We start from the raw sequence: 25,450 nt of genomic DNA, 5'->3' as shown, positions 1-25,450 counted from the left end.
TAGGAAACACTTGCACGCCTCCATCAACGAGGTCATGTTTTGGTGATCTGTCTGCTCTTTATAAAACAGGAAATTAAATCAAACCAATGTGTCTGTGGTGTCAAAATGCTTTGTTTACGAACAAAGATAGCTCGAGGCTTGCCAGCTCCAATCTTTACCCACGGCTTGAACGCAGTAATGTTCACGACGTGCTGCACCGAACACTCTCACAAACATGACAACATGAATGAGCTTTAACATGCTTTTTTTTAAAACACATAACAATAATAATGAGTGAAAATTACATTATGGGTTCAAGGGAGCTGCTTAACCTGCTTAGAGCCTTTCTATTTATCTGTTGTTTTTTAAGTACATCGATGTATATTTAATTTTTTCCTTTTTTTCTAAAGAATGTTTCTTAACCAGAATGAATAAATTAGGCACACCAGATTATAAGGCGGAATGTGTATTTTTGAGAAAATGTAAAAGGATATAACGTGCGCCTTATAATCTGAAAAATAAGATTTAAGAAAAAAGTGTCTTTATAATTTTCTTTATATAGACAGAGAAGAAGATAAAGTATTTATTCCAATGGTGTCATTGTATTTCTTTATTTTCTCACCTAAGTCCAATTAGATTTACTTCACATTAATGCGATCGGTCGTGCTAAAGAAGTTTTTGTCGCATTAGTCAATAAAGATCCAGATGTATGTCAGTTTAGGATCACAGAAGTTATTCTTGCAAATTTATACCAAATTTGTACGATTAACCCTTGTGTTACCTTTGGGTCAAGGTGACCCGGAGCCCCGGAGAAAACAACAAATGCGTTTGTGCTATCCCTTGTTTTGTCTCTGGGTCAAGATATGGGCCTCCGGGTCACCTTGACCCATAGATAACTTTATAAAACCATCAAACAACTAATGAGCTTATTTCATTACATTTTGAAAAAGTGGCAAATATGTGACTTTCAAAGGGAAGGCAACTAACAAAATAAAAGAATACACAGAGAGGACAGACACTCAAAGGAAAAATACCAGATCAATCATTGTCAGCATGGACTGTACCTGCAAGCGTCTGAGCTCCAAGAGTTGTAGCCGCAATTCAGACATGCTTCTTGTCACTGACGCTAACTTCTGTTGCAGCCCCGTACAAGAAGGCGGAGGAAGCAGGGCGAGAGGGGCGGAGCCAGTGGTGCTGTAGGCGTTTTCTGCTAACAAGCCTGTTTTAATAGTAAATCATAAAGAAATGTACAATAAGAATTGTGACAAAATAATAAGAGAGTCTCTTTCAGATTCACTCACCATGTTGACCATTTCCAGGGATGTCACTGCAGGAGATAACAACAAGTTAGCAAACTTGATAACAAGTACCTTCTGAGGTCGTGCTTCTTCCATTGGATCAGTGTATTGTTCTTGTTAGCTTGTTAGATGACGCGCTAACTTTTTCTGAGCACGACAACTAGCAATTTACCGATAACGCTTCATGAAACAGTGTGATTATTGTCCGAGCTCAATAGATGGCGCACTTGGGACTGAAGTTTGATTAAAAGAGTCTAAAAATAAGGACAATGCTTCATAAAGCTTCATCAGCCTATCAGTACTTTTTCCAGAGTTTAAATGAAAAAGGTATTAATGGAAAAAAACAGAACACACTCGCCTCCTCACACTAGACCATTTATCTTTAAGATGCCACTTCAGTTATATATAGTACTGATCAAAATAAATCCAGAAAACTTCACTTGACATCATCTGGTGCTTCAAGAGTTTCACTGTTTATTTAGTGTGTAATGCACAACCAAATAATTGTATACATTTATTCATAATTTAAAAGCATAAACTCACCACCTGAATTCCTCGATTCCTGAGATGTCAACCCCTGCAGACAGAGCGTGATGAACCAGGCCGGCAAGATTAGCGATCTGCTGCTCCATGGCTTTCATTCTCTCACTGTCAAGTTAAACACAAATAAACAATTATGTGTACTTTTCCAGTAAAACCTTTAAATTGACCAACAGGAATACAATTTTATGGTAAAGCTATTAGAAACTCGTGCAGCTGTCGTCTCCCTTGAATTAGCGAGTAAATATGTGGATGATATTATATGTATTTCTCTCAAACTCTCCTGACACTGTTGAGATGTTCCAAAGGCAGATCAAGGAGATGTAAAGATGGTCATAGATTACCCTTCAGACTACTTTAAATACCTTACAATATTATGAGAGATTATTATAAAATTATAACCTATGATGCAAATAAAAAAGAATCGACTGAATGTTTAATCATTAGCCAAATAAAAAAAGTCAATTTTATTTCCAAGCATTAGAAACAATAATCTTTAACACGTAAAAGAAAATTACCCAAACTACGTGCATCACCGATCACCAATTTCAATTTACAAATTGGCTTGATGTGCCAATTCCTAATGACTTTCATGAATATTGATATTAATACCTTCATTATTTATTAAAGAAGATTATGTGAGAATACAAAACATTTAGCTTGTTACAAATAAAACAATGGAGGTAACAATGTGACACTGGCTGTTTATTTACTACCACTAGCTTTATATTTTGTGTGATTACTTCAAACTCTTCGGCAAACTCAGCAAATTCATGGATTTGGGGCCCCTCTAAAAACTGAATATTGTCATTGCAAAAATAATTCGATTGCTTGCTTGCTTGCTTTTTTTTAAACTCTTTAAGGAGTATGTCTTTCCATTGAGTCGTAAGCACAATATATCAGCAATGGATCTCCAATGTTTCTAGATCAAGGACTCAACAAATATGTCCCTTTTTGCCAAGAGTTAACGGAGGAGATAACCCTTGTGTTATCTCTGGGTCAAGGTGACCCAGAGGACTGAAAACAAATGTGTCCTTGGCTTCCTGAAATATATATACAGTGGCGAAGGTCGTTCACCTTGACCCAGAGACAACACAAGGGATAGCACAAACACATTTGTTTTTCGGGCCTTCATCTCACTTCGACCCTGAGATAACACAAGGGTTATCTCCTCGGTTATCTCTTGGTTGAAAGGGACATATTTGTTGAGTCCTTGATCTAAAACCGTTGGAGATCCATTGTTGATGTATTGTGCTTACGACTCAATGGAAAGACATACTCCTTAAAATCTACTACTCAACTATCTGTTACCACTATTGGCGTCTAAAGCAGGCAGACGGCATATATGAGTCTTTATAAACAAATACATGTTATGCCTCTTGGTCTCACAGATGATCCTCCAGAAATTGCATAATCACACTTATAAGGACTTCTTCCAACTGACTTGAAGTTTGACATTCAATCTTTTCCAGACCTCATTGAGGTCACAGAGTTCCAATCTGTCGGTTCTGCAAAGAGCTACTGAAGAGAAACGATTTGTGAATGCGGAGGAGAGTGAATTAAATGTCAGATCCGTCAGCTTCCTGAGATACTTAGTTAAGAGTGGGCTGATGAAGAAAAGATAAAATAGACCCTGAGGAGGACAGTGTAAATGACCAGAATCATGTGAAGAAACCCTTTGACCAGCTAACTTCCTATTGAGGATAGTCATACATTCCACGAAAAAAAGGGTTCACCAAAGCACCTGGATCAACCTCCCTTCGACTAAATTAGGTTTTTAATTGGCGGATGCCTCATTCATTGTTTGAACCGTCATATCCCTAAAATCAGCTTCAGAACTTAAAGCTTCATCAATGTGCAATGACATTCGTCTTGGATAGAGCACAATTATAATATGGGACAGCAAGAGCTACAGGCAGTTTAACTTGCCTTTAAATGGAGTCACAGCAGCTGGGGGTAGAATAGCACATGTTCAAACCATCACTCTGTCACAAGGTTTTCAAACCTCCTGTAGAATATAGTCGATCCGCCACTAATCAGATCTAGGGTTCACGTCTCAGTCTCAGACAGTCATCACACCATCCTTGTGCGAGACCACTTCAAAGAACACATTGGCTTGGATTTTGTCATTTAGCTTACCCTATGTAAATGAATGAAACTAACTATTGTGGATTGTTTCTCCAAGGCTGTACACTTTTCCTCTATATTTCTTACAGCCGTAGAGAAAGTCTATGTCTTCTCATCCCATAGGATTCCAAGATACATTCTCACTAATCATAGTACCAAATCACCAATTTGGATATAGTGTAATAAGAAAGACTTTCTTAAGGCTATTTTCTAAGAACCAACATTGGATTTAGTCATAGTCCTATTCATTCTGTTTGAGAGACTAACCTCCTTTGCTAAAAAATAACTTTAAAAGCTAGCTCATGGTTAAATGATCTGTGGGTCAAGGGAAAAAAATGTGTTTGAGGTATCCCTTGTGTTGTCCCTGGGTCAAAGTGAACGATCTCCCTGGCATCCAGAAATACATATTCAGTGGTGGAGGGTCACCATGACCCTGAGATGCCACAAGGGTTAAGGTTAAGTTAAGGTTTGAATGTTTTTTTGCCTTTTTCTGATGGTAACTGTACTAAACTGCGCTAAAAGGCAACTACCACACAACATACTGTTCAAGTTGCATTCCATCGTAAATGTGCACAAAACCATTTATATGACATAAATATTGTTAAATTATTTTAGTTACTGCAAGATCCATTTTGTGCCTTTCGGGTGGGCTTAAACACTCATGGCTAAAGATATTTTTTCTTAATATAGTCACTTAATCTTTCCATCTCCACTGGGAAGAAAAGGGAGGAGGGACACTTTGTTTTAAATCGTGTTATTTGTGTTCCATTAATTTTTTAATCCATGGCTGGGTACTTAATTATCACACGGTAAATATTTGAAACCTTTTCTAAAAACCGCAAACAGGATGACAGCTCAGTTTTTGTCACAGGGGTTCATTAAAAGCTGTTAATCCTCCATATGGTACTAGAACATGTAACATTTGAGCTTCAATTCATACCATAAAACTCACTACTTTGGAAAAAACATTATTAACATTATTTTTACTCTTAACATGAGGGCTTACCTTTGCACGCTGAAGGGTGCAGAGTAACCTGCGGAGTGTGACACAGGGCTGTCCAGAAACACAGACGGGGCAGATGACGTCGAACTATGGCTTCTCCCACTTTGCCTCCGTGAAGTGCCGAACGGCGACATCCTCTCTGGAGAAATGACCCCGTTTATGTACTGACACTCCATCATCTGGACATCATCGACTCTGGTCGGGGACAAAGGCGGGGTTTTGCTGTCGGCGTGTTTTCTGCTTTTCTGCCTGACATGAAGACAATCACAAGCAAAGAACAGCCATAAGAACAAGGCAAACATGTTTTTCTTTCTACCTATCTGTAGATAGAACTAAATAATTGCTCAAACATTATAAAACATATTTCCAGCGCTCCTTAAATGACCTTATTTTAAGATCTGTTCTACAGTTCTGGTGGGTCCACAGCTGGTCCTAGCAAAGGTCATCAGCTGATGCTTCTGCAGACAGAATGTCATGGTTCCAACCATGTGACTCTTTGGATTACGCTTTTAAGCCCGGCTCACTCGCTGCAAAGAGGGTCACCTATGCACATTCAAGAAGATCACATTGCATGTTTCGTAGCAATGGAATGTGGGATGAATGATCCTATTCCCAATTGAGATGTTATATGAACTTCCCTGTTTTGTTTTTTGTGTTCAGAGAGTTCAGTAGAATTTGGCAATGGGGAGTATGACAGGTGACAGAAGTAGAATATGCAGGAGATTCAATTTTCTTATTTGAGAGTCAAGTATAAAATCAATGTTTAAAAGACAGGTGAGCTTAAAAATTGTTCATTTAACATGGCACAGACACAGGCCTGTCTTATAGTACTTTTTGGGGAGCAGGTACATGGACAGTGACAACTATCCTTTATCAGGAGCAAAATTATTGGCTCAAGTTGTGGCTTATTATTTCAATCACGATCAGGGGCCTGCTGTCCTCGTCCTTGACTCTCTGCTATTTGCTTCCCAATTTCTTCAATTTCTTGCGTGGATAATCCATGTCTGTCATCCTTGGAGCGACGCTGTTTACTACATACTTGTTACACACTATCCTGTCAAGCTTCTTCTGAGCTCTCCATCAAATGGGTTTTTTATATTTGAAGTATGGCTTTGACAAACAAAAATGACAGCTGTTGCAATTCTTGTTCACTCACCAAATGGCTTCCTTTAAGAACCCCAGCTAAGGGTACCAAGAAATGGTCAAAGTTACCTTCTAGTAATGTATCTGGGTAGCAACCTGAGACAAACCTTCCCAGAACGCTCAGTAGAAACCTGTCATTGGACATCCACATGTGTCCAATTTGTTTGTCTTTTGTTCAGGAATCGGACTAATAAGAAGATTTAATCCTTCACGTTAAACATTCCCTGTCAATTTATGAATTTATTTGGAACTTCTATTGATGTATTCAGAGAAACTAACATAACATAAAAGGTCTTCTCTTATTAAAGTTATGACAGACATAAACTGATAATATCAACGTTTATATTTCTGTACCTGTTCAGTGTCTGTTGCTCCAATGTGTCTCCATAACCAAATAGTGGTTTCACAGTAGCCCGATACTGTCGTAGACCAACAGGCATCCCATAATCCAGCACGTCTGAAGTAGTAGATTGCGTAGTGCTGCTGCGGGAGGTAGAGATATTCACTCCTTCTTGGTGTTGGGAGTAGAAGTGGGAGTCTGGGTAAGATAGGAACAATGGAAATGCCAAGAGGAGAGACATATTATTGATCAGTACATATTGACAATTCAGTATTAATAATATTAAGGATTGTTTGTTTCGTCCTCATTTTCTCTTCCAAATTGATCTTTGTTCCTTTTTCTCAGTGACTCGTGCCAAATTATTATTTTCTGGTGACACCTGCCTAATTCTGATTTAATTATTTTTAATAATTACATTGATCGGGGAGTTGTGGCTTTATGCTCACTTTATTATATAAGCTTTCCAAAAATGATGCCACGTTTACAAATAGAGGGTCTGGTTGAGTTCTGTTTGTCATAGCGTGATGAGTCATTTGAGTCATATTTGCCTACGGCTCGCATGATTGAGTGCACGCTAAGTTTTTTGAAGTTGTTTTCTTGATCTTTATGTTTATAGACCTACCTTAAGTTAGGTATTTTGTGAGGTTGAATGACAGTGTATACATTAAAGAAATGTTGTTTTTCTATTTACAAATGAAGAAGAATTCATATACTTTGTTGATTATATTTAATTATATATATTAATTATATGTTTTTGGTTAGAAAGTGAACCGTCTCACCATTAATACACATTAAAGGTAAAATTATAAAGCTTTTGGATAATATTTTTTTCTTATTTCACGTTTGCATATGACCATGGTCATCAGGTTATTTATATTGAAGGGCTCATGAGTCATTTTACAGGTTAAGTAGTTTGCACTGTTGGCTTTAAAAGTTCCTGATTCTGACAGCTAAGCTATCAGTAAAATAATGTGAAATGAGGTACTTAACAAAGGATTAGTGACACACAGACCAAAGGATCATTCAAAATCTCCTACCTGGCCTTACATCTCTTCTCTCCAGGATGGCGCTGCTACTGCTGTAAAGGCTCCGCGAGCGCCTTGATGACAAAAGCCTATCCTTTGATTCATCGACTACCTCTGTCGGTGTTTGTTTAACCCTCCCGCCATAACATTTTTTGGAGGGAGAGGTCGGCATGGAGCGAACCATTGGTGGCGACATGGATCCCTGCAAGCTATGAAGAGAAACGCGACTAGATTGGGAGCTTCTGTGAACCGGACTGTGGTTTCCGTACAGGATCTCCTTTGATATCTGCAGGAGAGAAGAAATACTTTCAGTTTATACATAATAACCTGGATATAACTACAGTACAATGACTATCCTTTGAGTCTATTTGAGTTTCTTTCTGTAAATATTACATTTTCAGAGCGAGGCAAGGCTGGAGTTTGCATCCAACTTATTATTTTTACCATTTTTTGTTTTCCTACAATCCAAAATTAAAAGAGAATATAAGTGGTAAAAAAAATGATATGACGATGATAGCAGTGATGTCTCTAAATTAATGCATAATGGTTGAGAAAAAATTAATGATCAGTTGTATCCCAATAAACAAGTGCGTCAAATGCCTTCAATGTATCTCCAGAAATCGAAAATTGTTAACCATTATTTAAAGACAAAAACATTCATTCTCGTCTTATAGATTCATTCCAAGGGACATAATAACTGCTGCCTCCTTCCTCACTATTGTATTTTTCTTATGCATCACCATCTTCCACATATGGATGAACAGTCGTAGCACATTAGTGGCTCCTGTCAGGTGTGAAAATATCAGTTTGACAGCAATTTAAAGGTCAACTAATGTGTTGACTTAAGTGTTTCTTAAATAGATCTTGGACCTCTATTGTACTCATCAGTATGTGTATGTTTGTACAAAACTCACTTTTCATTTAAATATTTACTTTAGAAAATGTGGCCTGGTGTCACATGCACTTATGAACTTCTTGTGTTTTTGGAAAACAAGTACACAAGGGGTTCAGATCTGAAAGGGCATTCCCCCCAATCACAAAATTCTCAGCATTTCTCCTGTCTCCATCGTTGCCAACAGTTGCATTCCACCAACGACTTCCAAGAAGTCTGAGTATTATGAGCTGCAAGATTTTCCGGCAACTATCCTAAACCACCCACCTTTATGACTTGGACGGCCAGATCTGGTTCCTAGCAGTGACATTCTAACATAGAATATTCTTTTATTGCGAGTGTTATAAACTATTTTTAAGTGTTGAAAACCGTATGACCATGTTTTCAAAAGGTAGATCTTCTTACTAATTGATGTATTTGATCAAAAGTTAGGGTTAAGGTTATAGACCATCATATTTTTATGATATACTGTCGATGTGTGTCTTTTGAATGCTCTTAATCTCCCAAAATAAACAAATCGGAGTTCCTTCGTGCAAAACCCTTCGTATAACCAGTTAGACAGGGCGAGCAGGCAACTAGTCCAACCATGTTACGGCACAAACCAAACTAGCATGTGCTGCACTCAACGGCTGCTTTTGTTTTCGCAATTGAACTGCCTTTCACTTTGTCTTCACACAGAACGCATAATCTCTGCACTATTGATGGATGTATGGATACAATGAACTCTAACACAAACATCTTGAGAGTGAGACTTGGTGCGGGAGAAGAAATTGTTAAGCAGTCGAGGCATTGAGATGATTTATTTGACAACTTGACAACATCCTCGACAAAAAAAAAAAAAAATGTCACTTCATGTTTATCTCAAATTAAAGAGGAATTCTTGTAAATGGGAGGGGCTCCTTTACAGGAATGGGAAAGGGACCCTTTTTGGGACTTTTTTTTCCCTCTTAGGTGTTGTTAATAATACATTAGTGTCTTAAGAACTCTCATTAATGATTTGACATTAAAATGAAATTTAATTTTAATAAAATAAATAAAACCTGCTGACAAAGCTGGCCAGGAAACCACCATGTACAAACAGAATTAAATAAGGTCTTGAAAAAGTTTTCTCTATTCAAATATTGTTTAGTTGTGCAAATTTCTAGCCCTGCAAAGGTAAGAATAATTAACATTAAAGAATCTCCTTGTGCAAAAGGTGCGTTTCAGTCACAAAAATGAGACTTTGTTAAAGATTTGGTGATGTTGCTTCATGAAACTTGATGGGAGGTTTCATTAAAAGTTGTTCAAAGCCAAATATGACAGAGCAAAGAGTAAAAAAATTGAAAATTATTAATAATAGTTAATCTTTATAATCAGATGGTAATCCAATAAATACAGATTAACCACGACTATTAAAGCAAGGTTGGGTTTTGACATTAGTTGCCAAGTGACTTGCATGTTAGAGCAGTGTATGAGTAAGAAAAAAATGTTGTTTTACAAAGAGAAAGAAAAAAAGTCCCACATTTGTATGAGTTTTAAATAAGATATGATGAGTTGCGGGGCTGAGACACTCACCCTTCCCTCAGGGTGAACCAGGTTCACGAGCTGTGCTGCATCTCTGTGATAGAGCTTCAGGCAGGAGTGAGAAGTGATGTTTCTAAGAGGGAATAAAACATTCTTATGAGTATCATTTAAAAGACACGTTTGAATTTGATGTGTCACCTGATGTCATCCAGTTCAGAGTAAACATTGTGGCTGGGGTCCTTTATGTAGATGGCCATGTTGGGAGACCGCAACGCCTTCATCGTGAGCAGCTGAGGGAAGGCTGCGACAAACAGTGCTCTTAGCATGTCCAAACTGCTGATCTCACCAGGCATCTGCACTTGTTTGGTCTCATCTCCATACTGCAAATACAGCATACCTGGAATGACCAGAAACATCCAATTAACATTCACTTCTGTCTCTATGACTGTACAGCCATGTATTTTGTTTTCTTTTTTCATTATTTTGTGTATATGTGATTTTATGAAAATTCAGTGTTGTGGCAATAAAAAGTGTTCTAGTTACAAAATATATCAAAATACGTTTTACATACAAACAATTCCCAAATATATATAAATAATAAATGCTTTTAACCTTAGCATTATGTCGAGTTTTTTACTTGTTTGTTTTATAGGTAGGTCACGCTGAGAAACTGTGATAACCCCCTTCCTCTTTCATTTACCATATAAAAAGCAATACATGAATAGGACACAAAGTCATATTCCAATCCTGTTGTAGTGGGTCTCAAAGTGAGAACAAGATGCCCCAGCTTCAGTCCACATGGCCCATTAAGGTATAGCCCAAGTAATTAAAATGGCTTTGCTCTCTCAAGGACCTATCAAGGTTGGGTGCTATGGTAAGTTGTGTGTGAAGTTAAGAACATATCTTTCTGGGTCTACAGATACAGGTAAAGATATTCTGAAGTGTTTTATGATTAGGGTCTTTTGATTGGTAACCCCAGGATCACATTATTGCTTTTTGCAGATTATGTGGTCCTTCTTGCTCCCTCAAAGACCTTTGGTTCTTAATGAAAAGATTCACACCAAGACCCTGGTTCCTGGCTTGCCCTCACCTACCAACAAAATAAACCATTTTCAGTTTCTTGATTATTAAAAATAAGCTTTAATAAAGTATCTACGTTCTTACACTCACCGAAGCTTGTGAGCTTTAGATAGTGCCAGAAACAACATGCTCACAGAGAACGAATTTCTGAGATGATCCTCTTTTACAGGGTCTGGGTACTACCCAAAGAGATAATACAAGGTCTAAACCTATCTTCTTTGGCTGCTGCTCCCTCAACCTGCCCTGATCAGTGGCATAAGATGGTGGGATGGATAGACTGCTTCTTTAAACAATATCTTAAATACACACGTGTCATAAGGCACTTGCAGATACCTCACCTTTCGGATTGGCTCTCACTTTGTTGCAGGGGAGCAGATTAGTTTCAGCCATGATTCCCGAGCATATACTACTTTCCAATGAAAGTGGGTTTTCTCCCTGGACAGAAAAAAAAAACATCAGGAAAAAAGGGCGTTAGATTAAAATTATTATACACTATATGTATACCCAATACTTAAATTAATGCTAAAAGATAATCAAAATATAAAGTATAAACTACTCGCTTGATCTAAGAGCTTAAACGTTTGAATACACATTCACAATCAACATTCCACTCCAGACTGATACACTGTTTCAAGACAAGCTTGAAACAGAATCAGAGATACGACACCGGATATTTAAAACATCTGTTCATCTGCTAGTCCCACCTTAAATTGTAGATCAAAGAACGAAGCAAGACACGCTCGGGAAAGGGGGCTAAAAGACGGAAACCCCCACCCAAGAACATTTGAATGATATGATTACAAGAAAATAAATCAGGATGTCTTCTCTACGGGGGATCGTGGAACAGGGAACTTGAAAGAACCATTTGGGCGGAAAGAGACGACCCCCCGGACCGGAAATTTGCCTTAAATATAGCAATGTTTCTACAGATCCGGACCTTTTCTCCCGGGGCTATTGCCCTGTACAGTCGCCGGAAGAAAGTGTGTCCGATCGATCGTAAAGCTTGTATTTCGTTTGACTTGAAGCGGCGAATAAACGACCCGTGACATACTCTGAATTGACCATCTTTCTCCACAAAGCGAAGTATTAAGAACCGGAACGGGAAGTGACGGCGTGTTGGAGCGACCGGAACGGACTCCCTGTTTATGACAGTTTTAAGGGTAACCCGATAAATAAGTACAGCAACAAAGAAAAAAAGTTTTTTTTTATTTATTATTCAAAGTGAAGTTTGAAGCTATTAAGAGTATTCATGTTTTCCAGTTTAAAAGTCTACCGTAATAGGATAGTGACACATACTTTTCAACTATTTGTAGCCATCAGCTTTAAAAGTTGGACGACCAAGAGAGCAGCAACCCTATGACAAAGCTCACTAGTGATGGGCTGATGAAGCTTCATCCATTCATTCAGTATTGTTCTCATTTTCAGAGACCACTAAATGGCAGTCTTTGTTGTTTAATCTTTGTCTTTGAGCAAATATTAAATGAATCCTCCCACAGTTTTTAAGCAAATATTGCAATCCATTTAACTTGGAAAGAAATGACACGGTTTCATGAAGTTAAACACATAGCCCTGGTTGCTCCTGATGGTTGAGCTGGAACACTGGGTTGCAGCTTACTTCCATCAGTGTGTAATACTAAAGGGAGGAATGGCTGACTTTTTGTGTTAAGAGATTTGGGTGCTGAAAGCAAGGAAAGTGCTCCTTAAGTAAGTGACATTAAGTTAATAGTTAATATGAGAATAAATAATCACAAATCAAACTCTAAAAAGACAAAGATTGATATATGGATTGATATACAATACAATTCTACAAAGATTTAAACCAACCAATTAACACAAATAAATGAAATTAATGATTTAACAAAACCTTTGATAAAACAAAATAGTATTAATAATAAAATGCCTCCATATTTGTATCACTTGAAATGTTTGCACTGCATTGAAGAAGATGCCAAAGATGGATAACAAAACATAATAGCTTGTTTCATTGTGTTACCAATGAAGGGACTGATCATGACTGTATCTCTAGCGCACATATTTACAGGTCAGCGTCTTAATGTGGATTTCCTGCAGACCGTAATGTCACTGGAGCTGGAATGCACGACTTCCAACTGATGTTTACTGCATGACGTGTTCACTAAGGCTCAGGAATCACACGGACGTACAGATGCAGAAATAATGAGCTGGTCTTCGATTTCTCCAGGCCAAATCTCCCATCACATATGCTGACACATGCGTCACGCAAACATTAGAGCATTCACAGAAAACATTAATAAATGACGTGTCATTTTTCTCTCTTTTAGTCATTTTAATATGACAATGACGCCTCTATACAGCCAATCAGCTGCTGCCTCTCTGTATGCCTGCGCAACATACATATCATTCCTTAGCCAATGACCCAAATTCAATCGCATACATTTATTTAAACTCCTGAGAGTAAAATGATTACATTTATCTCACACCGAAGTAAAATTTATACCACTAAAGTACAATTATCTTCCCTAATTATTAGAGTGTTTTTCAAGCATGTACGGTGGATTTTATTACCTCACCTCTAGTAGTTTTCTACTGTTGTGTAAAGAATGTAAATATATAGCAAATAACATTGAATTTTCTCATCTTGTACATAGTAACATTAAATCTCCCCAGGCGAACATGAATGCAGTCAAGCTTTGGTAAAAACATCAACCTGCCCAGACATGCAAATAACATTACTCAGTAAATTCTGGGAAGCATTAGCCAAAAAAAACTAAACGATTGTTTACTTTTAATGTAAATTTAATATAGCTAGGAGGTGTTAAGTCATAGCAGATCTATACATCTTGTGTTATTGTATTTTTAACACCCTACGGTTGTCTCTGCTAGCTGTATTTGCAATGAATGTTGGTTGTTTTATTACTTATTTATAAGTATCCACGATAAGCAGCCTTTAGCTCGCTAACATGACTCAAACATGTTTTCTTTACTTTGGAATCCAGAGGTTTGGGACAAACTTAAGCATGAAAAGTGAGTACACTAAATATGCAGAATGAAGCAGAGCAAATAGTAGTCCAGGTATTACAGTCAACGCTACCAGTGCTAGTTAAAAAACAAGCGAAATATGATCTTGATATGATTTCTCTCCTCTGGTCCGAAAGCGTAACCAGGAACTATAATTAGATTCTGATCCACAGACCTCAGAGCCCGTGCTGGGGTGTAAGGCTGGATCAGATCACTGATGTAAGGAGGAGTCTGACCATGAATAGTTTGAAAGTAAACGGGGAAATGTGAGTTCTTCTACTAGAGTGGGTAAGAATTCTTACTGCAGTTTTGTGTTAACTGCAGGCAAGACAGCTACTTCTTGCTTAGACACGAAAATAAACTGTTACAATAGTCTGTGCAGTTAGTTTGCTGTTATATTGTAATATTTACCTTTTTTGACTATGTTTACCCTTTTTGACTATTTGCAAATAAAAAAAAATAAAAAATGTCAAAGTATCTAATGAAGTATCGAAGATTTTCAAAAGTATCAGTATCCAGCTGAAAATGTGTCATGACTGTACACAAAGCAGAATACATGACGGTTTACCACAACATGAAACATTCTTTTGGACCGAGGCAACAGCGGAGAAGGCTATGCAAACCCCTCATCAGAAAACAAACGTTTGACTTCAAGTGGAGAATTTTACATGCTTCTTTTCCAATACTTTTATTTCTGTCCTTAAGCCTGTTTTATTTATTGTAAGAAACTACTTAACTAAATGGCAGATAATGAGTTTTTTCTTTCATTTAGACTATTAACCTCTCAGTGAAGGTTTCAAAGGGATCAACTTGGTAAGGGCAAAAGTAGGGGGCACAAGAGGACAGAGGTCCTCAATGAAAATGACATGAGTTTGAGGACATTTAAATTATATATTTGACGAACTAAGTAAGGGAGATATCCAGAATTTAATTGTAAATTGGTAGGGAGAAGGACAGGGGCTAGAAGACCACCATGAATATGCAGAAATGTCCAATTTCAATGAAATTTAAGCCATACTTAATGTCAGCATCTTTCAGAAAATGTAAGGCCCTGTCAGTTAGCATACAATATGTGACACTAGAATGTTCTTTAGGTAAACATTAATGCTACCATCTTTGCACTTTTTTTAGATAACTTTCCTCTACTACAGTAGTAGTGGAAGGAGAGTGTGGGGCAGAAAACACTATGCCAAAGAGAGGAAGGATGCATTCTGATCAAAGAGGGGGCGCTAACAAAAAGAGTAAAGCTGGAGCTTTTCCAAATGAACCCAAAATGAACCCAAGTGACCAATATGCAGGAGATAATAATAATAATACAAACTGAAAAAAAATGGTATTATATGAAGAAATAGTATAAGGTAACTTGGCATGAAGATATAAAGCTTCTCACGTAACCAGAAGAAAAAAAACAAGTTTTCTTAAAATAACTTTCATTACAGAAAGAAAAAGCTAGATCTTGGACAAAATAAACCGTCATCTAAAAGCTAAAACTTCAGGTTGAGGTACAGGTTGGCAAGATTTAAAGCCATTAGAAAGGAAAATATGACGGTATGGTTCAGAGAATAAAAGAAAACTGATCAAATCCGGCTGGAAAGGATACAGAGACACGTAGAGAGAAACCACAACACGTTCTGGTCACTTTCCAGCAGCAGCAGAGGAAATACAAGGTGCCTTGGCAGGATGATACCAGGATCCCAGCCAATGAAGTCAAAGTCTCAAAACACAACAAAGACAACGTGCAGGTGTGTGTGAAATATTTTCTTAGGTTTAAAAAATGGATTGAAATTCATATTTTGTTAATCTTTTTTGTTTTGTGAGATGAAATCTCTTTAAGAACAATGTTTGTATAGTAAATATTGTGTCTATCAGTACATATGCATATTGTACATACTCTTCATATTGTCCCAACCCTAATAACCACATGCTTCAACAAAGAAGGAAACACCGCAGGCGGTTAAACCAGTCAAAGACATTCAATAACAACTTCAAGTCATTATAATATGCACAAGTTAAACGTAAGTAAGTAAATGATTAATTTTCAATTTAATTCAGGAAATAGACTCTTTACATGCACACAGTTGCATCTGTCTCAAAAGAATGAATGGAAACGTTTCTCTATGTACTTTTATGGCTTTAAAATGCACCTGAAGATCTTTTTGTTGTTTTTGTTTTTACTTTGTGTACTTTCTTGACATGCTGGGAAAGTGTCAATAACAAAAACAAACACATTGTTGAAATATGATGAGTAATTAAAAAAACGAATTACGGAAAGGTTATGCAAGGTCTTTCATATTCCTATTTAAATGCATGTTATTGAATTATTTTATAATGTAAAACAGACATAAAGAGAACCGCAATAAAAAAAAAAGTTAAAGTGTGTTCTACACTGAAATGTTATTTTTAACGTGATCTTTCAAGAACCAAATATTAGTTTATTGAACTCCATATTTTTTCTTTTTTTTTTACCCGAGTAAACAGGTTTAACGTTATAATTACGCAAAATATGATCGTCTACCCTTCGCTGTTTATAATGGAAAATACATAGACTCTCCAAGAAAAAACGACTATAAATAAAGTTGTGAGTAGTTACCAGTGACACCTTTTGCAGCAGAACAACCTGCTGCGTTCAAGTAGGAGCTTGTTTGTCCGGTTTATACAGAAAACGTACTCCAGACTGAACCAGGGTTAGAAGTCTTCCGAAATACTTTAGTGAATTCCACCCAAACATGATCTTCAGTAGAACCAGAGTTGACGTCTAGAATTGTTGAAGAAGTTTAAATGAGGAGAAAGTTGCAGCGAGCAAAGAGAAGTTGAATAAAACAGGTTTACCTGAACGCGCCGTTTTCTCTTATTTTCGAAATCAACTCATTCGCTTAAGTTTCTGATAATCTTGAGTCTCTGACATTATTCACTCTCTGGGAAAGTCAGATGAACCGGGATCGCCTCTCTGTCTCTCTCTCTCTCTCTCTCTCTCTCTCTGTCTGTCGCTCGCTCTCTCTCTCTCTCTCTCTCTCTCTCTCTCTCTCTCTCTCTCGCTCTCTGTCTGTCGCTCTCTCTCTCTCTCTCTCTCTCTCTCGCTCTCTTTCTCTCTCTCTCTCCCTCGATGTCAAGCATAAGAGATTTTGAACGTTTAACAAACCAGGTGATACTTATTTACAGCCAAAAATAAATAATAATGCTTTTATATTAAATCAAATATGTCTTTTAATGTTATACATTTTATTTATATTTTAATAATAGACATTTAAAAAAGCATATTTTAGGGATAAAGATTCGATTATTTGTTTGTACAGAATGTGAGGATGAACGGACAAACTATAGTGGTACAAAACGGTTCATTATTTTCCCTTTAAAATAAATGTAAAATCATTTTTTTTTTTGATTCAAGGTTAAACAGGCAGTGCAGTTTTAACCAACAAAAATATTTATTTCTAACATTTTTTTGTGTCTTTAAGATCATGTTTAACGGTAGAAAAAACAAACAAGAAATTAATCCAAATTCTTAATCCATCTTTCTCTCACACTCGGATATTACTTATGTCCTTGATATAAGTTCACTCTGCCTGGATACATCTTTATATATCCATTCAGTTTATCACACAACATAGACACTGTCTTATAATGTAGATAGATGTACATTTTCTCTCTGTTTAGTTCAAAATAATGACTCCACATTAAAGTTTCATTTGGGTTGTTTTCTTTTAAGTAAACAAAGAGAAATATGCTTAAAGGGAATCCTGTGTGATATAAATTAATATATAATATATATATAATATAATATAAAGTTCTCCCCCATTTGAAATCTCTGCGAACGAGAGGTTATGAGAGCATGATAATGGCTTCACCTCTCCTTCAGCCAGTTGTAATCACACCCCGCTTTGTTTCTACAACAACTACCCTAGAGATGGAGACTTCCGGGATCGATAATGCTTCATGACAAACCCTAATGCTTGACCAGTCACAGCAGAGTGGGTGTGGTTAAGGTAAACAAGATTTCCTGTGTTTACATTGGGCAGGACACATTTTCTAATGTAAATATTTAAATGAAAAGAGAGTTTTGTACAAACAGACACATGTTGAGTCCTGGTGAGTACAATAGAGGTCCAAGATCTATTTAAGAGACACTTTAATCCACACATTAATTTAATTTCCCTTTAAATAAATGTTGCGCACCTGGTCCCTCACCTGGTCACGGGGCTCGGTGAGAAAGACCGCATGGTGTGGATACTTCTGCCTGAGATGGTCGAGGAACGCCTCCTTCTTCCGCTCCGCCAGGGAGTGTCGCATGATCAGCCTGTCCAGCTCGCTGTCGCTGCTGCAGTTGGAGGTGAAGTTTCGAGGCAGAGTGCTGCGGGTACCAGGATGTGAACTCACAGAGGCCACGCATTGGTTGTAGATTTGGCTTTTGTCCATGTGATGTTTCCTCTGCAGCAGCGGACTGATGAAGTGAGACGGTGAAGATGATTTTTCATAAGATGGTTGGTTGAGGTCTGCATGAGGAGCAAAAGACAGAAGAGAAAATAGGGTTTACTTCAGAGAGGACGAAGACAGTTTGACTTGGGTGCATGTGATGAAGGGATGCTGATTAATATGTCATACATTTGTGGAACAAGATGAAGTTCAAGATGCAGTCCACTTAGCAACATGGCCAGTCAACCGGCCCCAACCCTCAGCAGTCTCAGCCAATTATCTGGCCCACCCAGCCGTCCCCTATGAGCACAACATCCACAGTCGAAAATATCTTAAACTGGGAGAGGCACCTGCAAAGCCACCAGCCCCAACAACAAGCCCAAACCAAGCTAGAGTCAGAACCAAGTATGCACCAATACACCACCAAAGGCCAAGAACAAGACCGCAGGGAGTGTGGTTGATGTTAACTGTTCTACCAGCCCTTCAAGATAGCTTCTATGTTTAGGTATTTGATGCATCGATGATGTTTGATAGTGTTTTTGACAGACAGCTTTGAGTAATCAAGCCAGTTGATCAGGTATTTGAGTTTGTAGGACTGGTAATAAGTCGCAGCCCTTCTTTGTCTGATGTTCTTGTCAAGTAGTTCTTCCTTCTTTGTTCTTTTTCTCCATAGAATTTAGTTACAGTTGAATATAGGGGTTTGAAGACAATTCAATTTAGGAAATAATGACGTTTTATTTGGAGATTCTTTCCTTCAGTGATATTTCTAAAGATGTTCAGCCAATACTGCAATACATCAGGTTGTGTGTACACCCAAATATGCACCCAGGTCCCTCTAGAGTCTAGACATAAGAAGGACATCTACCAAAAAATGTTTCTCTAAGGATGGGGAAACGTCCAGGTTGTTTACTCACTGATGCGACGACCAGCATCCAATTTTCCTCCCTCCTGACCGCACGGATATCTTAGCAAAGTTCAAAGTTCACCTGCACCTTGACCTACTCGTCCTGACACTTCTGTGCAGGGGTCTGTTTTGTGCCAGACCCTACACCTCGACTTCAAGACTCTCGGATCGACCATGGCCCCAAAACCAATCCCAAACAGACCCTGGGGGGCTTTTAGTAAATTTGTTGATACTTCAGTATGTTATATCCAACTTTTTGACTCAACATTTTGAAATAACCATCTCTCTAAAAAACTCCCTTTTGACCCTTAATTTCTTTGGTTGGCACACAAAGTCCTTCACAATTGTCATAATTGAAATTGGGCTTCTGGACCATCCCAGTAGTTACTGCACATCTGCATCAGCTAGCATTCACCTTTGCCAGCAAACAATACACTTTCTCAAGTCTCTAGAATCCATCTTTTAAAATGGTGCCTGCACTGATGCTGCTGTCAGAGGAAACGTCACAATGTATAACATACTTGTGGAAAATTGATCATGCCTCTGAAAATCTTGCCAGGATTAAAAACTCATTAGCAAACAGTCACCAGTAGCACAACAGTTCCGTGAAATGATTTCCAGAAGAAGAAAAGAGAAATAAAGAAACATGAGCCATCTTAGGTCTATCAATACTTAAGAATCTTATCAGCTTCACACCTTATCTCAGATGGATCACACTTCTTTCATGAAGTAACCATGAGCCAAAAGGAAATCGAAAGGAAAAGATCTTGATCACTGATGACTAAATATGATGTTGATTTTTAAGAACATTACGTGATCTTCGACTTTTCTTTCAGATATAAATTTGAGTAAATCGTTATAATTACTTCCACTTAGTTCTCTCTCTCTTTTGCTTGAGTCTCTCTCTCATCTGCTTTACTCAAGCCGTTCATTCCTCCATGCTTTTTCCTACTCCCTTCCACCACCCCTCCTCCCCCCTTCTGTCGTTGACAAAGCAGATCTGATTGATCTAGTTCAGTGGGGGCCTGGAGGGAGATCCTTTGACAGTGCCGGCCAGCTTTGTGCGAATATATTGCTCCAAATGTCCACAGTCATTGTCCAATGGCTCAAAATTTTTTGTTCCTCCATGTAGCTCACTTAGCTGCTAGCATACAACAATGCATAATCCTATTCATAATCGTGTCCTCAAATGGCTTCAAAGATGTTGTATGATAAACTGAAGTACTCTAAAATAAATAGTTTTAAAGACAGTAAATGTGGAAGCTCATACCTTTGATTCACAACTTTCACGAAAAAATAATATAATTATTACCGATAATTTACCAGTTGAATAAGCATCCAAGAGAAGCACTACCACTTAACATTCACAGGAACCATCCCAATACGAATTAAGGTTCTGACGGAGCAAAGAGGCAAACTGTTGGCCTCTCCTTATAGATACTGCATTTACAAATACTTTATTAGAACAAGTGGCAAAAGCAGCCCATGTGATTGATGAACCCTTCTGTGAGTACAAAGTATTGTCAACAGAGGGTATGCAATTTACATTGAAGACTAAAATATTCCATCTTACACCAATGTTCAAGATCAACGTTCCGCAATAAACCCTTTTGATTTGGAACTGTGTTGTTGGGAAGCAGCAGTGCTGAATATCTTCATTTGAAACTCCTGCCTCATTGGCTGTGATAGAATCCACTGCTTTGATCCAGGCAGAGCCCAGCCTGCAGCACATCCTTTGAATTGTGTTCAGGGTTCAAGGAAACTAAAAAAAAAAGCCTTCATTGATGGATTTTGGATGCATGTTTGGATGGATGGATGGATGGATGGATGGATGGATGGATGGATGGATGGATGGATGGATGGATGGATGGATGGATGGATGGATGGATGGATGGATGGATGGATGGATGGATGGATGGATGGATGGATGGATGGATGGATGGATGGATGGGATTAAAAGAAGAATCAATAATTGATAAATGGATGAGGGATAAATGGATGGACCCGATATATAGGTGGACCTTGGAGTCGGACAAAGAGTCTAAAGAATCGCTGGAGAGAATAAAATGATCGCTAGATAGATGAGTGGATGGATGACTTGAAGGATAGATGGAAGGATGGATAGATGGCTAGACAGACGGACCTGATAGATAGATGGACTTGGGGGACAGACAGACAGACAGATTAAAAGAAGAAGGACAGATCGATGGATGGATTGACGGACCCGATATAAAGATGGACTTTGGGGACAGACACACAGATGGATTAATAAAAGTATCGCTAGATAGATGGGTGGATGGATGGATAGACGACCGACCCGATAGATAGATAGATGGACTTTCGGGACAGACAGACAGATTAAAAGAATGATCAATAGATAGATGGATGGATGCGGGATGTATGGATGGACAGACTTAATATATAGGTGGACCTTGGGGACCGACAAAGAGTCGATAGATAGATGGATGGGTAGGCAGACAAACAAAAGCAATGGCTGGAGATAGTTTTGACTTGACATGCCTACTTTATTGCCTCCGTCAGAAAAAAGTGCTGGATTAGTCAAAGATCTTTTCACTGATCCCGATGCCTCTTGAGTGGGCTTATAAGAACTTTAGCGACTTTCCCTGCTGACATGCATCTCTCCTAATGCAGTAAATAAATGTTTTGTTTTCAGTCTGGCTCTGCTTTGTTCGAGTTGACTGCTGAAATGTAAAAAGACCATGAAGCTTTATTCGACACGATTACATGACCATGAGATTTCGGCACTACTTTGAACTGTGACTGCTCTTAAAGAACTCAAACTATTACAATGGTTGGACTTCCTTATTTCGTTTTAGAAATAAAAAGGAAAGTACAGCAAAAGGATTGTTATAAATATTTGACACATCCATGAACGTATAATATTTACTGTCTGTTTGAAGATTTTTTGGGCAATTGTTGCTTTGGTCGTGGGGACGTTTCAAAAACAAAGAGCATTATTGGCTGAGCGATCCTGGATCACCGCAGTACAGAGATCCTGATGTAATTTACAGAATAAATATGAAGACAGAAAAAGAAGAATTGATGCAAATGTAACAGGGACAAGAGGAAAATGTGATTTAAAAAAAAAGAAGAGGTAATAAAAGCAGCATTGCCCAGGGCTTATGATGAAGATATTAATGTGTCACGACAGTCATTAAAGTCATTTCCCTGCTTCAGTGTAGTCCTGGGGTCAATAAATACTTATCTTACTTTGTGTTATATTCAGTCCCACAACTATACGTTCTTCATCAGATGTTTGTTCAAATGTCTTTTGTAGGATTATAGATCTGTCCAAAACAAAGTGATATGAATCTCAACACATGTCAATTCTTTTTAAAATGAAAAAAATTGGATTCAATTCATTGGAACCGAGAGTTTAACTAATTTGAAGGAGAATGATGGAATCTTATATGTCCTTGTTGACATCTGTAAGTGTCCATGTCAAAATACTGGTGTCTCCCGTTTCAATATCTAACCCTATGGTGGTTCTCTTTTCCCTTTACCTCTTGGCTTGGATGTCATGATGCATTGTGTTACCTTGTGCTACCTTCATCCTATCCCTAACACAGTGACAGCAAGACACATTGAGGTCTCCAGTGGTGTCACAAAGGATTTGCTGGAGATCCGTGAGCAGCAGTGCTTCTGTGTACACCTGTGTTCCAGTCATGCATGCGAGCAGCTTTCTTGTCATTTCTAGGATGCAACAGAAACGTGACGGAACAGGAAAGACTCAGTATTATAAAAAAAAGTTTAGCTTTTAATTAACTGATCTGCCGTAAAAGACACATGAACCATGTTTATGATTATGGGTTGGTGTGAATATGTGTTATGTGAATTAAATCTCTTATAATCTCATGAACATCAACCGAGGTCTTATTGTTGATTTGACAAATTCCACGATGTCATAGATACCACTGAAAGAATGGGACACAGCTCAGAGAGCGTTGAAGACCAAGGCTGTGTGAAGTCGCGGGCGAAACCGACTTCACACCTTCTGGACCAGGATCAGTGGTGTGAACGTAGCCAAAGGCCTCGTCCACAAGCAGACATGACTTTCCTTGTCTTTTTCTTTTTCTTTGACTCCCTGATGCATGGATGAGTCCATTTGAAGCCATGGGAATGGACCATAAGCGATTGTACTGCACATGCCAGGCCAGTATCAGGCGACGAACAAGAACACTTACATTTGGAACGTTGTGATCATAAATGTTGACTATAGTTGTTTGTAAAGGATTTCAAGAATACACTGAATATGTTCGTTCAGAGCCCACTAGATATCACTCTTTGCTGTATAATAGTCGGATTGCAGCAACGATTTTAATGAATGTTTTTGCCAAGAGCGCCATCTACTGAGCTAAAGAAAGAATTAATGACACTGTTATATGATGCTTCGTGAGCCCATCCCTGATTGGTGCCTAATGATGTGATACATTTCTGACCTTTCAGCAACATAATACTTAACAATACATGTTTTGGGTTGCTTTTTATTTGAATTATCAATTTGACCACCAAACTAATAACTATAAATACAGTGTCTGTCAGAGACAGTTTTTGCAAATAACAGGAAGATAAAAGCAGAAACTGACACAACAAGAGACTTTATCTGGTTCTTTCTTAAACAAATGGACATGTAGGGAATAGTGGTGAACAATATACGCAGTAGAAAAAGAATGAATGAATTCATATTGGACTACTGAGACACTAGGGGGAGACAAAAACACTATATTAATTCTCTGGATTGAGGCTTTAAAACTCAATCATCAATTGTTAATTTCTTAGTTGTAACCTTCTGTGTTTTATTTGGACAACATTAATAATGATAATCATAATAACATAATCGTTAATGATATAATTTTTTGTTTGTAAATGGTAAATAAATAAATCATATATTCATGGCATTTTTTTCCCAGGGTCACAATAATTACTGTATGTTGGCAACTCATTTGTGTGTGTATTTTTGCACGGAGACTTAAAACTAAATTAGGAATTACTAAAACATATGTGGGGTGCACATGTTTTTTTCTGCACAATTTTATTTCTAGGACCAACTTGAACATGGCAATTGTCTTCGAGCTACAGGACAGATTTGTCTGCTATATTTAGCGTGCAGACACATGCATGCATGCACATTGCTTGCTAGCTCTCTGACACATTAATATAAATGACACACTTTTCTTTACTCTCACTAGAATTCTTAAGCATAAAAATCATTCTACTGAAATCAAATATGTTGTATTTGGTCTAGTGGTTGTGTTTTTAAAAATAATGTTATTAATTCATGTGCACACCCACCTTTTAAAGGGGTTTTCCCAGGCCCCCGGGCTTCCGGTGGTTGAGTCTTCCAGATTTTCCCCGGTCCAACAGCCTGCACACTGCCCTGGGACAGCAGAGGGTTCTGGAGCAGGTTCCCCTCACTGCCGGCTCTCATCAGCCTCTCTCCGATCCGCAGCATGCACGAGCTGTTACCTTGTAGCTGCTTCCTCGAGCCGGCTCTCTTGGAGTCTGCTGACCCGGGTCGACCCAGCTGTGAGAACGGTTTAGACATCTTTCCTGCTGTGCGGCGCCGGTGACACACTCCAGGGTTAGTCGGGGACCTGCTGCCCAATGAACCGAGTTTCTATCTAGAGTTGAGATGATGGATTGGGGGTCTCCTGCCCCTGATCACTGGATGAAGTATGTTGTCTCGTCTTTATCTCTCTCATGCTTCTTGTTGGGCTCTCGTCCAATTCTGTTCCCCTGTGAGCCTGAACTCAGCTGGAAAATCTCTCTCTCTCTCTCTTGCCTTGTTGCCCTTTACTTCTTCCCTCTCCGCGTCGCTTCCTGTCCTGTTAGCAATTTAGAGGTTTGCTGTGTGGGTGATGGGTGTTCTACTTTTTTAGCTTTACATTCTCTCTGATTCCACAAATATATTAATTTCTAGAGAGTTTTTTTCCTTATCATATACAAAAAAAAGCCAAGATAGACTTGATTCCGGAGCTGGATTTTGCAAATGGTGTCAAAATATCAGGGGGAAAGCAGGGGGTGATATTTTACCAGAGGCAAATTTTTAGAGGGACGTTAAATGACGTAACCAGTGATGTAACCAGCAGGACTCAACGTAGTAATGTGTTGATGTACGAATTGGCATTTATTATTTACGTGTAATTAACATTTTGAACACAAACATTGCACAAAAATAAGTAGAAAAT

General features: G+C 38.2%; 1 protein-coding gene across 1 annotated transcript in view; it reads right to left on the bottom strand.

The window, feature by feature from the left end:
- LOC148063286 (uncharacterized) overlaps positions 1-24,868 on the bottom strand; it is a 36,009-nt gene extending 11,141 nt beyond the window's left edge. Inside the window, exons 1-12 of the mRNA XM_087811743.1 lie at positions 24,555-24,868; positions 18,113-18,417; positions 16,757-16,792; positions 11,269-11,365; positions 10,049-10,247; positions 9,902-9,983; positions 7,468-7,741; positions 6,445-6,628; positions 4,951-5,196; positions 1,821-1,925; positions 1,281-1,306; positions 1,044-1,198 (exon numbers count right to left, since the gene is read on the bottom strand). Coding sequence (XP_087667869.1) covers positions 1,044-1,198; positions 1,281-1,306; positions 1,821-1,925; positions 4,951-5,196; positions 6,445-6,628; positions 7,468-7,741; positions 9,902-9,983; positions 10,049-10,247; positions 11,269-11,365; positions 16,757-16,792; positions 18,113-18,417; positions 24,555-24,807 — 1,962 coding nt within the window. The 5' untranslated portion in view covers positions 24,808-24,868. The remainder of the gene's footprint in view (positions 1-1,043; positions 1,199-1,280; positions 1,307-1,820; positions 1,926-4,950; positions 5,197-6,444; positions 6,629-7,467; positions 7,742-9,901; positions 9,984-10,048; positions 10,248-11,268; positions 11,366-16,756; positions 16,793-18,112; positions 18,418-24,554) is intronic.
- Positions 24,869-25,450: the final 582 nt, after the last annotated feature.

This window comes from Callionymus lyra, chromosome 16, assembly GCF_982586985.1.
Source record: "Callionymus lyra chromosome 16, fCalLyr1.hap1.1, whole genome shotgun sequence".
NCBI classification, from domain to species: Eukaryota; Metazoa; Chordata; class Actinopteri; order Syngnathiformes; family Callionymidae; genus Callionymus; species Callionymus lyra.
This window is presented reverse-complemented; position numbering and strand designations above follow the sequence as displayed.